This window comes from Engraulis encrasicolus, chromosome 15 (genome assembly GCF_034702125.1).
Source record: "Engraulis encrasicolus isolate BLACKSEA-1 chromosome 15, IST_EnEncr_1.0, whole genome shotgun sequence".
NCBI classification, from domain to species: Eukaryota; Metazoa; Chordata; class Actinopteri; order Clupeiformes; family Engraulidae; genus Engraulis; species Engraulis encrasicolus.
Genome location: NC_085871.1, coordinates 36,988,463 through 37,004,739, shown reverse-complemented (window position 1 = coordinate 37,004,739; position 16,277 = coordinate 36,988,463). Strand labels below are relative to the sequence as shown.

The window sequence follows — 16,277 nt, the reverse complement described above, 5'->3', positions numbered from 1 at the left end:
GTAAAACTAATTTCTCCCAGTAACTTGGGCTTTTTTTGTTCTGGATTGCATGGATACTGTGACATAAGTTGGAAAAACTTCATTCCCACAACACGCAAACAGAAACAGAAAGATTTTTATGTCTTTTTCACAAAAATAACACAATACTGCCTATTTGGCAGTACAAAAAACCCATTACATTACTGTATAGCCTATTGCTATGAAAAAAAACTCTATACTCAACTTGAAACACAGTAGAAACTTATTTTCTTCAGTGTTCTACTTACTAAAGAGGGTATTTTTCTGTAGTAAAATACTGAAATGTTGTTTTTAGACTCGGAGTACACAGACGTGTATATATTTTACATATTTTTACAGTTTTTCTCGATTGCCTCCACACAAGTTCTGGTACTTCACACACAATTCTCGGAACATCTCACCCATTTCCCAACTCCCCTAACCAATGTCACTGAACACTAAACACAATTCCTACTTACCACTCAAATTCCAGTTTTAAAACACACTCTTTTCACACCATTACACACAATTCTCTGGATTACACTCAATTTTCATAAAGAAAAACACTGGGTTTCGCATGGAACACACTGTCATTCACAACACTACAATCAACTGCCATACTATGTTCACTTCCTCATCACATGGGCAAACTCTCTTCATACCGGTTTACAATCTGAAATCATCACCCCATAAGGACACACATTGCATGTCATATTGATGAAAAATGAGTGGATGCAAGGAGAAAACCCATTTGTTTAGTTTTTGAACTCAAAAATATGTTATACAAGACATAACTTTCATGTGGTTACCCAATATTTTACAATACATTAGTGCAATTTTTAAATATTTTTAAAAATATGTAAAATATATACACGTCTGTGTACTCCGAGTCTAAAAACAATATTTCTGTATTTTACTACAGAAAAATACCCTCTTTAGTATCTTTGTGTTATTTTTGTGAAAAAGACATAAAAATCTTTCTGTTTCTGTTTGTGTGTTGTGAGAATGAAGTTTTTCCAACTTATGTCACAGTATCCATGCAATCCAGAACAAAAAAAGCCCAAGTTACTGGGAGAAATTAGTTTTACCCTGTGCCCAACAGTGTTTTAATGGGTCTGCAAATGTGTATTGTAGTGACTGTCTGTGTGTGTCATTTGACGACAAAATGAGGTTTTTAGAAGAGAGTACATTGTTTTGAGACAAGACGTGCATTTTTCAGAGGTAGTGAAGAGTTTGGCCCGTTGTGTGTGAGGTTTGGAGATTTGTGTGTAGAGTTTTGAGAATTCGAAGACCGATTCCGAAAATTGTGTGTAGGCAATCGAGAAAAACTGTAAAAATATTTAAAAATTGCACTAATGTATTGTAAAATATTGGGTAACCACATGAAAGTTATGTCTTGTATAAGATAGTTTTGAGTTCAAAAACTAAACAAATGGGTTTTCTCCTTGCATCCACTCATTTTTCATCAATATGACATGCAATGTGTGTCCTTATGGGGTGATGATTTCAGATTGTAAATCGGTATGAAGAGAGTTTGCCCATGTGATGAGGAAGTGAACATAGTTGCAGTTGATTGTAGTGTTGTGAATGACAGTGTGTTCCATGAGAAACCCAGTGTTTTTCCTTATGAAAATTGAGTGTAATCCAGAGAATTGTGTGTAATGGTGTGAAAAGAGTGTGTTTTAAAACTGGAATTTGAGTGTTAAGTAGGAATTGTGTTTAGTGTTCAGTGACATTGGTTAGAGGAGTTGGGAAATGGGTGAGATGTTCCGAGAATTGTGTGTGAAGTACCAGAACTTGTGTGGAGGCAATCGAGAAAAACTGTAACTGTTGTGACCCACCACACCATGTCGCAAATATGGTGTAGGCCTATACAATGACGGCACATTCAAGTGTAATAGTTCATAAAGGTTGGAGCAGGCTTCACCCAACGAGTTTTTCTTCTTTTAAGCGTGCTGACCAAAATATAGCTAAACTGAAAAATGAGAAAAGGTCGCACCATGCATAGGTTTCCTTATTATTACACAATAATAAAGAAATAATAAAGAAACCTATGCATGGTGCAACCTTTTCTCATTTTTCACATCAAGTGTAGCCTAATCCTAATGTAATGTAATATTTTCCATAATGTAACCAATGCACAACGGTAGGATATACACGCATACAGAGGGGAATGAAGAAACTAATGATTCATTGTAAATATTTCGTATGTAGGCCTACTTACAGTACAGGCCAAAAGTGTGGACTCACCTTCTCATTCCTGCATTCTCTTTATTTTTGTGGATTTTCATTGTGTATTTTCATGCAGGGCATCAAAACTGTGCTCGAACACATGGAGAATATCGTGCTTACCAAAAAATATCATTTCAACAGCAATATCAGCTGTCCATCCACCTGATGTCAACACAACAGCACAACTGATGGTCCCACACATTTCAATAAGCTTATTTTTGTCTATTTTCAAATAAAATGGCTCAGTCAGTCATGTCAATAATAGAACATTAAAGTCCTCCAATAACTCACTAGAATTGTAGAACTAATTATGAGACCTAAACCCTAGTTTTAAACACTTGCCATTTATCAGACATTTTCTTGGTCTGATATTGAGTTACTTGGAGAGGTCAAACCTGTGTTGGGGGGAATCTGTGGCAAGGTTTTTCACTTTTACTTTTACCTTTTGTATCACTGTTTCACCTATAACCAGCTATGCTGACCAAGTGACCCATGAGGCCTATCAGATCAAGAAAATCTCTCTTGTATTGCTTGTATCAATTAAAATTGCCTTGACTAGCTGGGCATTTTTACTTGAAAATACAGAAAAAAATAGGCCAAACTTGTTGAAATATGTGGGGCCCTCAGTTTTGCTGTGTTGATGTCACTGTTTGGCATATTCAGATTTTTTTTTTAAATAATTGTTTTTATTTTTATATATATTTTCATTTTTTTGTTATGTAGCCAATGTAGCAGGGGGAGGAGTTTGTAGCGACTACGCCACCTAGAGGCAGGGCAATTTTACCTCCAGGAAATATCTAAACCTTAAATTAGCACAAGTTCGAAATACACAGGACAGAGACGGGATCCCAAATATAATTCTCTTTTATTGTTGTACAAATGTGCAAGACAAAAATATTAAAACAATGTGCAAGGTCGCAAAAAGCCCGATCGGGCACAGTACACAGTAGCGGGGGAGGGGCCCCCGAGAGAGAGAGAGAGAGAGAGAGAGAGAGAGAGAGAGAGAGAGAGAGAGAGAGAGAGAGAGAGAGAGAGAGAGAGAGAGAGAGAGAGAGAGAGAGAGAGAGCGCAAGTAAGAGAGAAAGGAATGAACCTGGTCGTGCAGCCTGGGGCACCACTGAGATCACTAAACCTATAAGGATCTGTAGTACTACTTATCTTTCACTGTGTGCGCACACAAGGGGTTCCTCTCACCACCAGGCTGCCGACGTACTACACTCAATGGGTTCCACTAGACCCCAAAAAAAGGAATACTAGTAAGGACTCTCTCCTTCACACACATACACTCCCACACACACACACACACACACTCACACACCCTAGGCACTACCCAAACTGCTGAGGGAGGTAGCAGTTACCAAGAGTTCCCTGATCCCACCTTAAACCCAAAATAAACACAATAAATGCAAAATAAAGTAAATGCAAAATAAAGTAAATTAAACACACAGATAATGCACACAGTAAATGAAATGAAAAGAAGGATAAATAAACAAAATAGGCACTGCACACATATAACCCTTAGCAACAGGGATAGCTATAGCTACCGGCACACAAATAGTTAAAGCAAGCAGCAGAGCACACAGGCATGCGGGAGCAGGGCAAGCAAAATGGGAGCATGCAGCAAGCAAAATAAAGAAAACCAAAATAAACATGCAGAAGCAAAATAACAAAACATGCAAAAGTAAATCAAATGAAAAGAAATAATAGCTTGGCGAATAGCAGGCAAGGGTCCCGAAACTGCGCACCCGCAGACAAACATAAGCAGGGCAGAGGGGTAAGCGTGGCCAGCAAGCGGGGTACTTCCCCAACCCCAGCAGAGCAAAGCACAGACAAGCAGCGGGTGAAGCAGGGGCGACACAGAGATTCTAACCAACTTATCCAGCGAAACAGCAGCCGAAGGACATGTAGGCGCACCACACTGGCTGGTTCTTGCCGGAGGGGCCGCCGATGAAAGCTTAAAACAAGCGAGTCACCGGCACAGCGTTTCCAAGGATCGCCACGCCACACCAATTACCTCGAGCAGGCTAACTGGCCTATCAGCCAGCTCCTGGCTCCTAAGTGCCACGTAGGTTACAGTGCTCTTCAAACGATCATAAGTGCAGGTGAGTAACGCCGCTCTTCGCAGTTCATCCGCGGCCTCTCGGTGGCCAACACAGCCCAACCTCACACCAAAACAACAGGTCCCAATGGAAACGGAAGCGAGACCGGAAACCAGTGTCTACCAGTGTCTAAATAGACTTAAGCCCGCCCCTTGCTGTCAATCACGAGCTGTCAATCACTCCTATTACGCAATGCCAATTCCATCCTGCTACAATCCACCCCCCCTTCGTGAATCGCCGTCCCGGCGATTAGGGCTCTGAAGAAGCCGGACTTGTTCCAATGGCGTTCGGGATGGAAACAGAGGCTGGGTGTGTCACCACCCCATCTGCTGGTCCACTTACAGGCCTTGGTAAGTGGTGGACATTTGAGTGCTGTCCTGCGGTGGAACGGGATGATCTTCGGACAGTGCTGCCCTGGGTCTCCTCACGGGCCGGAGGCTCGAGGACCGCGGTCACCACAATAGCCGGTGGCTGTCCAACCACCCTGGAAGATGACGGTACTGCCACAGCAGATCCCTCCACTCCAGGCTCGCCCACTGCCCGGGGCGGTGGTGCTCCTGAAGATACGGACGGGTTGTGGATGTTGACTGGGGGCAACCCCTGGCACACGGCCATTAAATCCATTTCTTCAGCTGACTCTAGTTCAGCGGAGGATGTTTCTTGTGGCGCACTGCTGGTGGGCGCCTCATGTGGATCAACTGACGTGGGTGGGTGGGTCCCCAGGACGGCCTTCAACAAGGACCGATGCACGTGTCGAGTCTGGTCAAGACTGTGCACGGGAGCTATCGTATATACAGATCCGCCTGCACCAGGCGCCTTGACAACCCGATACACCACCGGGCTCCACAGGTCCTGGATTTTGTGACGCCCCCGTACGCCAACATTACGTAAGTATACTAACTGACCCTCCCCCAGTGGCGCATCACGCACCTGTGAGTCATGGTTCCGTTTCCGGCGGGCCGCGACGGTCTCCAGACGGGCTCGGGCCCCATCAAAAGCAGTCTGCAGTCTGACCTGATGTTCCTGCAGCCATTCGTGAACACTGCCCCCAACAGGATCCTGGACCCGGCCCAGGAGGAAATCGAAGGGCAGTCTAGGCTCCTGTCCGAACATGAGTAGGAAGGGGGACTCACCCGTGGACTGATGGGGAGTGGTGTTGTAACAGTAGAGTACCTGCGGCAAACACGTATTCCAATCCCTCTTCCGGGACACTGGCAAGGTACGGAGCAAGTTGTGCAGGGTCCTGTTGAACCGCTCACACTGGCCATTTCCAGCCGGGTGATATGGTGTGGTGCGCGTCTTCTGAATCCCGTAGAACCCACACAGCTGCTGAATAAGGGAGCCCTCAAAGCTCCTACCCTGGTCAGAATGTATTCGGGAAGGAACACCAAACTTACAAAACCATTCTGCTACCAACACCTGAGCCACAGTGGAGGCACGCTGATCCCGAGTGGGAATCGCCAGGGTGTATTTGCTGAACACGTCCGTCATGACCAGGACGTTCTCCTGTCCATTACGGGCGGGCTCCAATATCGTAAAATCAATTGCAAGGACCTCGTTGGGTCGTGAAGCCAACAAGTGGCCCATGAAGCTTTGTGCCGCTGGCCGAGAATCCTTAGCAACCTCACATCTCTCACATTTCTGGCACCACTCCGCAACGTCGAAGGACATAGTCGGCCAAAAGCATCGTGGACTCAAGAGCTCAAGTGTTCGCTCTATCCCTTGATGACCATGCACTTGGTGAACTTGGGTCAATACACTGTTTTTCAGGGACTCTGGCAACAACACCTGGAGAATCGGTTGTCCGCCATCTGAGCGGAACTTTTGGCGCTACACAATGCCCCCTTCCTCAATCAGGCGATCCCACTGCTTGAGCAGGCGTAAGACCGGTTCCGGGGTAACCTGACGCTCATCAAAGTTCGGTCGCCGCTTCCTCCTCCAAAACACCATCGCCCCCCGAATCGTGGGGTCAGCCTGTTGGAGCTCCGCAATCTCAGTGGAAGAGTGACCGGGCAAAACGGTGATGGCAGCTTGAATTACAGCAGCCGGTGCAGGTGGCAACACTTCCTGGAGTGGCCTTGGAAGGGCAGTACCAGGGGCCAGTGTCTCCACTGGACCAGAAGGATGCCGGCGGGACAACGAGTCAGCATTTCCATTGCTTTTGCCTGACCGATACTTGATGTCAAAATCAAAAGAGGCCAGCTGGGATGCCCAACGTTGCTCAAGGGCACCCAACTTAGCGGATGCCAAGTGACTGAGCGGGTTATTATCTGTGAAGACAGTGCACCGCTGGCCCAGAAGGTACTCGCGAAACTTTTCCGTCATGGCCCATTTAAGGGCCAAAAACTCCAGTTTCATCGAGCTATAATTTTGCATATTACGCTCGGTAGGTCGCAGCCCACGGCTGGCATAGGCTATCGGCCTAACCTTGCCATTTTGGTCCTGCGATAGCACGGCTCCCAGCCCCCCATAGCTCGCATCAACCTCAAGAATGAAGGGGAGGGAAAAGTCTGCATACGCGAGGACTGGCGCAGTTGTGAGCTTCGTCTTCAAGGCCTCAAAGCTGCCCTTGCATTCCTCCGACCAAGGCCCAAGATGCCCCTGACCACCCCGTTTCCTTGCTCCAGGTGTCCCGTGTTCTGCGACTAACCGGTGTAAAGGGGCGGCCAATTTGGCAAAGCCCTCCACGAAGCGGCGGTAATAGCTGGCGAAACCTAAGAAGGAACGCAGCTCCGACACAGTCGTAGGCTGCTGCCACTTGGACACTGCCTCAATCTTACCCGGATCAGTGGCAACCCCTTCAGCGGAAATTACATGGCCCAAGTACCGCACTTCTTGTTGGAAAAAGGCACACTTTGAGAGTTTCGCCTTCAAACCCTCATGCTCCAGCCTGCCCAAGACTGCGCCCAGCCGTTCTACATGCTGCGCTACGGTGGAGGAGAACACCACAATGTCGTCAAGGTACAAGAGGAGTGACTGACACTGCTGGTCACCGAATATGCGCTGCATGAGGCGCTGAAACGTGCTGGGGGCGTTACAGAGCCCAAAGGGCATCCGGTTCCATTCAAACAACCCAAAGGGCGTACAGAAGGCGGTCTTGGGCCGATCCTCTTCCCGAACAGGAACCTGGTTGTACCCGCTGGCCAAGTCCAAGGTCGAGAACCAGCGGGCCCCAGTCAAGGCATCAAGGGATTCCTCTATCCTTGGCAAAGGGAAGGCATCCTTCCTGGTTTTCGCATTTAGCTGTCGGTAGTCCACGCACATGCGAAGACTACCATCTTTCTTTTTAACCAGCACGATGGGGGAGGCGTACGGGCTACTGCTGTCCCGGATCACTTGTGCCTCCAACAAGTGATTGATGTGATCCTTAACCACCTCGTACTCCGACGGAGGTATGCGTCTGTAACGCTGACGAATCGGAACCGCGTCCAACAGAGGAATGTCGTGGGTCATGAGGTTAGTACAACCTAAGTCCATGTCATGAGCGGAGAAGACATGAGTGAACCTATGGAGGAGTGACCGCACCTCCCCTTGGTCGTCCGTGGACAAGGACGACAAATCCATAGCCTCAATCTGCTCAGACACCGAAGGAGTTACGGTCTGGGACGAGACTGTCGCAATCTGAGAGGGCACCTCGGAAACTCCCACCGGAAGGCTAACAACGTGAGCCACATCCAGTTCTCCCAAAACGGTGCGGGGGTAAAGCGTTACATCCGTCGAACCCACATTGACGATGGGTATAAAGGCAGTACCGTAGGTGACCCGAACTAGTGCAGGGGAGGCCAGCAATCCAGCAGGTAAGCCCGAATCTGGTGGCTCGAACAGTACCGTAGTCCCAGAATACTGTGCCGAACACGTCGCGGCCACTAACTGCATCATTCCACCTGGAATGCGACAAAGCTTCTTCCCCTGTACCTTCACTTTCCCAGGGGCAGCTGGGAAGTCCAGCGCACTGTTGCAGTGCTGTAGAGCCTGCAAGACCGAGGAGGGGGCTGTGGACACCTCAGGAAGGTCAAAGAGGGCAAGGCCATGGTTTCCAAAAAGCTCCTGGTAGCATTTCCGGATCACATTCATCCCAAGGACACCTGGGACTTTTGGAGAAAGACCGCCTGGTGGATCTCGCACCACCAACACCCCACATTGTGGCATGACCTTTCCGCAGAGCTCAATGTCAAGCTCTAAGTAACCCACATAGGGAATGGCCAACCCATTGGCTGCCCTCAACTGTAACCAATGACAAGACTTGAGGCGCTCATTGCCCCAAGATGCAAAATGCTGCAGGAAAAAGCTTTCCCTCAAGGTCGACACCATGGAGCCGGTATCTACCAGGCAGGGCACTTTGACCCCACCCACAAGCACGTCAAGATGCGGACATGAAGACATTAAAGTTGAAACCCCCCCCAAATCCCGTGAGCCAATAGCGGCCCCAACCGAACTGTGGCCCTGAAGTCCGGTGGGCGCTAGTTTCCCGAATGCGGAGTCGAGCTGGAGTTCCGGGCTGCAGGTGGAGGTGTAGGGCCAGCAGGCTGGAAGCGAGAAAACGGGAGAGGCACGGTGCAGTCTCTGGCAAAGTGTCCGTGTTGCTGGCACCGTCTACAGATCAACGGACCATCGCGGGGGGATCGAGATCGTGGCATTGAATTCTGTAAGAGGGTGAGGCCTTCGTTGAGTTGCTGTAGCTGTTGTTGTTGACACTTCAGCTGCTCCTGCTGGACCTTAAGCAGTTCCTTCAGTTCACTCACTTCGGTGGACTGAGACCTATCCGGCCCGCGAGGAGGGTTGCCATGGACCCCATACTGAATCCCAAACGCAGAGGGGACTGATAGGCTACGACCCCGTGCCCCACCGGGTAGACCCTCCCGTTCCCAACGAATCGCTTCGGTCCGCACTTCCAACAGGGTAGACGCAGGCTCCCGACGCACCTTCTGCTTCAGTTCGCGCCGGAGAGCGCCATCGAGAACATATTCTACAAACTGGTCTCTCAATAGTGTTTCTGTGTTAGTCATGTTGCTAGGCGCCCGTTCCTTCACTTTCGACATTAGGCTCATTAGGGCAAGTGAAAACTCCTGCAAAGTCTCCCCTTCTTGTTGCTTCCTAGAAAAGAACGCCTCTTGCAAAGCCACATACGAGTCTGAACAACCATACACTTCCTTCAACACTGCTATGATCCTGTCTGGGTCAGCACGATCGGTTGGACGGTATTTGAGTTCCTCTCGGGCCTCCCCTTCTAGATGGTCATAGAGAAAGAAGGCTTGGTCGGCCCTAGCCAAACGTCTCACGCTCATACAGGCCTGTGCCTCATCAATCCATTCGTTCAAGTCAATGCCAGTTTTCCCCCTAAACATTGGACATTTTTTATCCCGTGGAACAAAAACCAACCTTTCTGATGTCGATGCACTGCCCGTAGCAGAAGGCGATGGCGTGACTGCCTCTTGGGTCACTGTACCAGCACTCGCATCCGTTCTTGGCGGAGTCTTTCATTATCCGCCCTCAACTGTTCCAATTGATTTCTCAATTCCTGTAATTCCGCTTCCATTACCACAGTATCACACACACTGCTGAGGGAATAAAGGGACAACTGTCCTAAACGTCACCGCCTACCTTCTTATCGACCGTCCACCGGCTGCTGTTTCGCTGTTTCGCCTGTCCAAAAAAAAGGAAGAAAACAAAACAAAACAAAAAAACCAGGGGAACCCCCAACAACCCACTATTACTGGTACCCCAACCAAAAAAACACACAAGCAGAGTTTTACACCTTAATTTCACAGCCACACAGTACAACAACAAAATTGGGACCCACGTCTCTGTAATAAGTATGTGTAAATCCTGCCGACTACGCCAAATGTAGCAGGGGGAGGAGTTTGTAGCGACTACGCCACCTAGAGGCAGGGCAATTTTACCTCCAGGAAATATCTAAACCTTAAATTAGCACAAGTTCGAAATACACAGGACAGAGACGGGATCCCAAATATAATTCTCTTTTATTGTTGTACAAATGTGCAAGACAAAAATATTAAAACAATGTGCAAGGTCGCAAAAAGCCCGATCGGGCACAGTACACAGTAGCGGGGGAGGGGCCCCCGAGAGAGAGAGAGAGAGAGAGAGAGAGAGAGAGAGAGAGAGAGAGAGAGAGAGAGAGAGAGAGAGAGAGAGAGAGAGAGAGCGCAAGTAAGAGAGAAAGGAATGAACCTGGTCGTGCAGCCTGGGGCACCACTGAGATCACTAAACCTATAAGGATCTGTAGTACTACTTATCTTTCACTGTGTGCGCACACAAGGGGTTCCTCTCACCACCAGGCTGCCGACGTACTACACTCAATGGGTTCCACTAGACCCCAAAAAAAGGAATACTAGTAAGGACTCTCTCCTTCACACACACACACACACACACACACACACACTCACACACCCTAGGCACTACCCAAACTGCTGAGGGAGGTAGCAGTTACCAAGAGTTCCCTGATCCCACCTTAAACCCAAAATAAACACAATAAATGCAAAATAAAGTAAATGCAAAATAAAGTAAATTAAACACACAGATAATGCACACAGTAAATGAAATGAAAAGAAGGATAAATAAACAAAATAGGCACTGCACACATATAACCCTTAGCAACAGGGATAGCTATAGCTACCGGCACACAAATAGTTAAAGCAAGCAGCAGAGCACACAGGCATGCGGGAGCAGGGCAAGCAAAATGGGAGCATGCAGCAAGCAAAATAAAGAAAACCAAAATAAACATGCAGAAGCAAAATAACAAAACATGCAAAAGTAAATCAAATGAAAAGAAATAATAGCTTGGCGAATAGCAGGCAAGGGTCCCGAAACTGCGCACCCTCAGACAAGCATAAGCAGGGCAGAGGGGTAAGCGTGGCCAGCAAGCGGGGTACTTCCCCAACCCCAGCAGAGCAAAGCACAGACAAGCAGCGGGTGAAGCAGGGGCGACACAGAGATTCTAACCAACTTATCCAGCGAAACAGCAGCCGAAGGACATGTAGGCGCACCACACTGGCTGGTTCTTGCCGGAGGGGCCGCCGATGAAAGCTTAAAACAAGCGAGTCACCGGCACAGCGTTTCCAAGGATCGCCACGCCACACCAATTACCTCGAGCAGGCTAACTGGCCTATCAGCCAGCTCCTGGCTCCTAAGCGCCACGTAGGTTACAGTGCGCTTCAAACGATCACAAGTGCAGGTGAGTAACGCCGCTCTTCGCAGTTCATCCGCGGCCTCTCGGTGGCCAACACAGCCCAACCTCACACCAAAACAACAGGTCCCAATGGAAACGGAAGCGAGACCGGAAACCAGTGTCTACCAGTGTCTAAATAGACTTAAGCCCGCCCCTTGCTGTCAATCACGAGCTGTCAATCACTCCTATTACGCAATGCCAATTCCATCCTGCTACACCTACAAAACTATAGGCTACATGTGTTCATTCACAGTGTTGATGCCCTCCCTGAAATGTACTAAGTTCTGTAAATAGCCACAAAAATAAAGATAATTAATTAGGCTAAATGAGCAGGTGAGTCCACACTTTGGGCTATAGGCCTATATTTTGCTTATGAAATGTGTGTAGGCTATGTTTTATTTTTCCAAAGTTAACGTTTTCGAGGGAGGCCCAGTCTATGTCCTGTTCATCAGGCAGTCTCGTAGGATCATTACAGTTGTATGACACCGTACAAAGATCATTTTAATTAAATGGACTGGTAGCTAGCCTACAGCGGCTTCGGCCGCAGCAACAGTATCTCTGCTTCGGCCCCGCTCCGTTCCAATGCGCTATCTGGGACGTCATAAAAGTTGACGCACGTCCTATAATCATCATTGACAGTAGCTAATGGTCCTACAAAATCTTCGTTCCATTGTAGACGTCATAAACAACAAGTTCATTCATCATCGGTCAACACACCTCATTCATTTTATTGTATGAGAAAGCGAGCAAGGATTTATCTTCGATGAACGTTCATCTTCTGATTTAAAGGTGAGTGATTACAACGTAGGCCTAGGCTACTGCCTAATCAAATGCACTGCGGAAGGTAGGCCTAAATGATGTTTGGTGAATTTATGTGTCTACTAAATGTTTTGAGGGGGGGAAATCGAGTGAAAGTGTTATGGTGCGGTTGGAAACTAACCCTCCCTCTCTCTCTCTCTCAGCACAATGGAACACGCAGCGATTAAAAGGACGCTGTATAAGATCCGCAAGAATAATGATCTTACAAAGAGTAAGTCTCAGCAGCCCCCCCTGAAGTTGGTGGAGCATGTTATATTAATGGGAGTTATATTTTAGAATTACAACAAACCTTGGGCATAAGTCTTAGGCCTACTGAATTAATAACTCGCAACACCGCCGCCCTGAGGCGTCTACACGAACTGTATAATGGTAGGCTAGTGACCAATTTCCACATCATGAGATCTCCTTTCACCAGTGTATGGAGTGATAGCCCTCAAAAGTTCACAACAAGAATAATATAATGCATCGTTCTTGAATATAGGCCTAAATGGCTATTTGTAAGCACTTAACAGCAATACACCCGTTCTTGTGTAATGATAGTGACTTATTTCTATGTAGGGCCTATCATGACGGCTGCAGCAGCCGCCAGCTCCGCGACAGTGGAGGAGCAGGAGCAGGATCAGGAGCAGGAGCAGGACAGGGTGCTGTATGTCAGCACGATAGAGGTACAGAAGCTCCTGCTCCACATTGAGGCCTTACAGCAGGAGACGGCCAGGCAGCGTATTCTCCTGCAGGAGAGGGCGGAGGCGCATCAGTGGGTAAGTGGCCTGTGGCCAATCATAGGGTTGTCGCACAGGGGGGTAAAGTGTGACTGAGTCACCAGGGCCCCATATGTATAGAGGGCCCCACACAACGTCTGATTTATGTTGCCTAGATATATCGCTGGAGGGGTATTGGAGCAAATTGTGCACAGAGCCCCACTGCTGCTAACGCCCCTGGCCAATCATCATCAGTGTTGGGAAGGTCACTTGTTAAATGTATTATTCCCCTACACACTACAGAGAATATGGTTCAAAATGTAACGTTAGGACATTAGTACATAGAAACGTTAGTCTTACTGCACTGAAAAAATGAATAACAGAAAATAGACATCTGTGTGGCACCAGATCCTTTTCCCTTATTAGATTCTTGCACTTATTACTAGTCTTGCTCTGGTTGCACCGGATTGTCAATTTAGAAGCTCGGAGTGCGTATTTCCTTTGTTTTTAATGGTTCAAAATGGAGTTTGTAACGTAATCCATTGGGTTACTAAATGTGAATACAGTTACTCAAAATGAGTGATCTGAATATTGTAATCTTGGTATATGTAAGGATCATCATGGCCTGATGGTGCTTCTCAAACTTTGTCGGTGGGGACAATTATTTTGAATTCATTCTTTATTCATAGTACTGGTCAGGCTCCATGAGTAATCTTATATTTGTAGGCCTTTGTTACAACAACTTTAATGCTGAAATCATTATTTAGAAAAGTATAATAATAAGTTAAAACATTTTTTTTTAAAAAATGAAAAGAGGAGATACAAGGTTCCTGGCTGACATTGAGGATGTCTTATCTTGTTCAAGGACCAGGAAGTGATCAGGAGCAGGCAGGTGGAGTGGAGGAGGAGGCTGTGGGCCGAGAGGTGGGAGAGGGACGGACCAGTGGTGGAGACCATGAAGGCCACTCTGCTGGACAAGCTGAAGGTTCTGGCCGGCATTAAGAAGCCGCGGCAGCTAGCAAAACCAGCAGACGGTCCATCTTGCCTAAAAAACACTTTGACAAGGTCAAGACCAGCATCGGCGGAGGTGAGACAGACATACGTGTTAATCAAGTCAAGTCAAGTCAAGTAGGTTTTATTGTCAATTTCTTTACATGCACTGGTCATACAAAGAATTTGAAATTACATTTCTCTAATCAGCTCTCTGCCTGAGGTTTCTTCTTGACTATGTTTTTTTTCTCAGACCTCATTGAGCTTTCTCCCCCTTTTAACAATAAACCAAGTGAAAAGGGAGTTTTTCCTCACCCTTGTTGCCACCAGGGGCCACATCTGAGCGCCCCATTCACTGTGACTATTTACCACTTATCCTGGGCCTAACCCTTGTGGACCTTATGACTATGATGTCTTCTTTAAACTCCTAATTTAATTTTCTCTACATCTACTTATTTATATATCTACTTATTTCCTCTATTTTGTCTAGTTTCTTCTCTTGTCCTCTTGCTATTCTTTGTTGTTTCTGTCTCTCTTTTCTCACTTTTTATTTTCATTCTTAGCATTGGTGTTTATCAATTTGTTAAGCACTTTCAGCTGCATACCTTGTATTATTATTATTATTATCATTATTATTATTATTATATTAATGTGCACCCTCTTTTTTCACAACTCTTTTTGATCATTATAATTTTTAAAAAAGTAAAACAAAAACAAACAACTTTATTAAACGACTTTAGGAGGTTATGAAAGTCCTTGTGCACAACCCTTCAGTTGTCCAGGTGCAGGTGTAAGGTACTGTAGGAGAACCTGATCAATATGAAAAGTTAATTAAACACAGCACACTGGATACTGTTCTTTTTTTCTCTTTATTTTTTGGAGTGAAACGCATAGTTCGCAATGAACTTTTCAACTGTAGGAGGTTGCATGCAAAAAAATAACGAGTGGAACTCGCACACCAACAGCCGATTCAATAATTGATTTATTGCTTTACATATGTACAAGTGATCACGGTGCTACCTCCACTCTTTGCTTCTGTGGATTATCGCTTTGGAACCAACGCACCCACAAGGACTGGTGCGACACCCCTCTGTCTTTTGTTATGCAAAAAAAAAAAAATGTTGTGGCTAGGCTGACAATGTTGGAACTTAATTGTAGGAGGCGGGGCGTCAGCAAAACGCAAGGCCACAAGCACAGACTGAGGCGGGAGTCCGCATATTGAAATCCACCCCATATCTTTACTCTGTTGCTTCCCTAAAGTCATGCAAGATTTAAAATGTTCAAAACATTCCCATGGTATCTTTTCAGAGCATCAAGGTGGACATATGGACTCAGTCCAAGATGTGGCTGAAGAGGTTCTCCCTCAAGCGGCAGACCCAGCATGCCCCAGCCACTAACCCTGTCCCCAGCGCTCCTTCTGACGACCTCCCATCGCCCCCCCTTGCCTTTGTGAAGCAGTCTGAGGTGACTATAAATGATTCATTGTTACGTTTTTTTTAAGTAAGGAAGTTCTCGTGGAAGAGATGAGTCGTTCAAGACTCATGACAAAAGTCATAACCCAAGTCTGACTCACTGACTGTAATGTGATGTGATATCATGTCGTGCTATGTAGGCTGTAGACTGAGGGGGGAGGGGGTACAGATTTTAAACAACATCAAGGCAGGTTACATTGAATTGTAGGCTATTATAGTGGCTGTGGCTATCTAATAAAGGCCCTACCCTGGTCATACCCCTACATCCCCATGACCTGAAAAAAGGAAGTGCATTTTGAAATCATGACCTGTGTGTTTGTATCCTTTGCCAGCATCCCCAGACAAAATACCAGATCAGTCTGGTGGCTCTGGAGGAGATCAGGAGTCTGGAGAGGAAGGTGAGAGAGGCTGACGGGCAGTTTTAACAAGGCCCGCCCAGGAGGAGGAGGAGGAGGAGGAGGAGGAGGAGAACTAAGACGTCAGGGAGGAGGAGGAGGAGAACTAAGACGTCGAGGAGGAGGAGGAGGAGGAGGAGGAGGAGGAGGAGGAGGAGGAGGAGGAGAACTAAGACGTCAGGGAGGAGGAGGAGGAGGAGAACTAAGACGTCAGGGAGGAGGAGGTGGAGGTGAAAGAGAACTAAGACATCGAGGAGGAGGAGGAGAACTTAGGCATAAGGGAGGAAGAAGAGGAGGAGGAGAAGGAGAACTAAGACTTCAGGGAGGAGGAGGAGGAGAACTAAGACGTCAGGGAGGAGGAGGAGGAGGAGAACTAAGACGTCAGGGAG

General features: G+C 46.9%; 1 protein-coding gene across 1 annotated transcript; it reads left to right on the top strand.

Moving 5' to 3' along the window:
• Positions 1–12,899: 12,899 nt before the first annotated feature.
• Positions 12,900–15,918, top strand: LOC134464257 (uncharacterized). The gene is made up of 4 exons (XM_063217731.1): positions 12,900–13,091; positions 13,897–14,118; positions 15,330–15,485; positions 15,826–15,918. Exons 1-4 carry the CDS (start codon positions 12,900–12,902, stop codon positions 15,916–15,918), a joined length of 663 nt encoding a protein of 220 aa, XP_063073801.1.
• Positions 15,919–16,277: the final 359 nt, after the last annotated feature.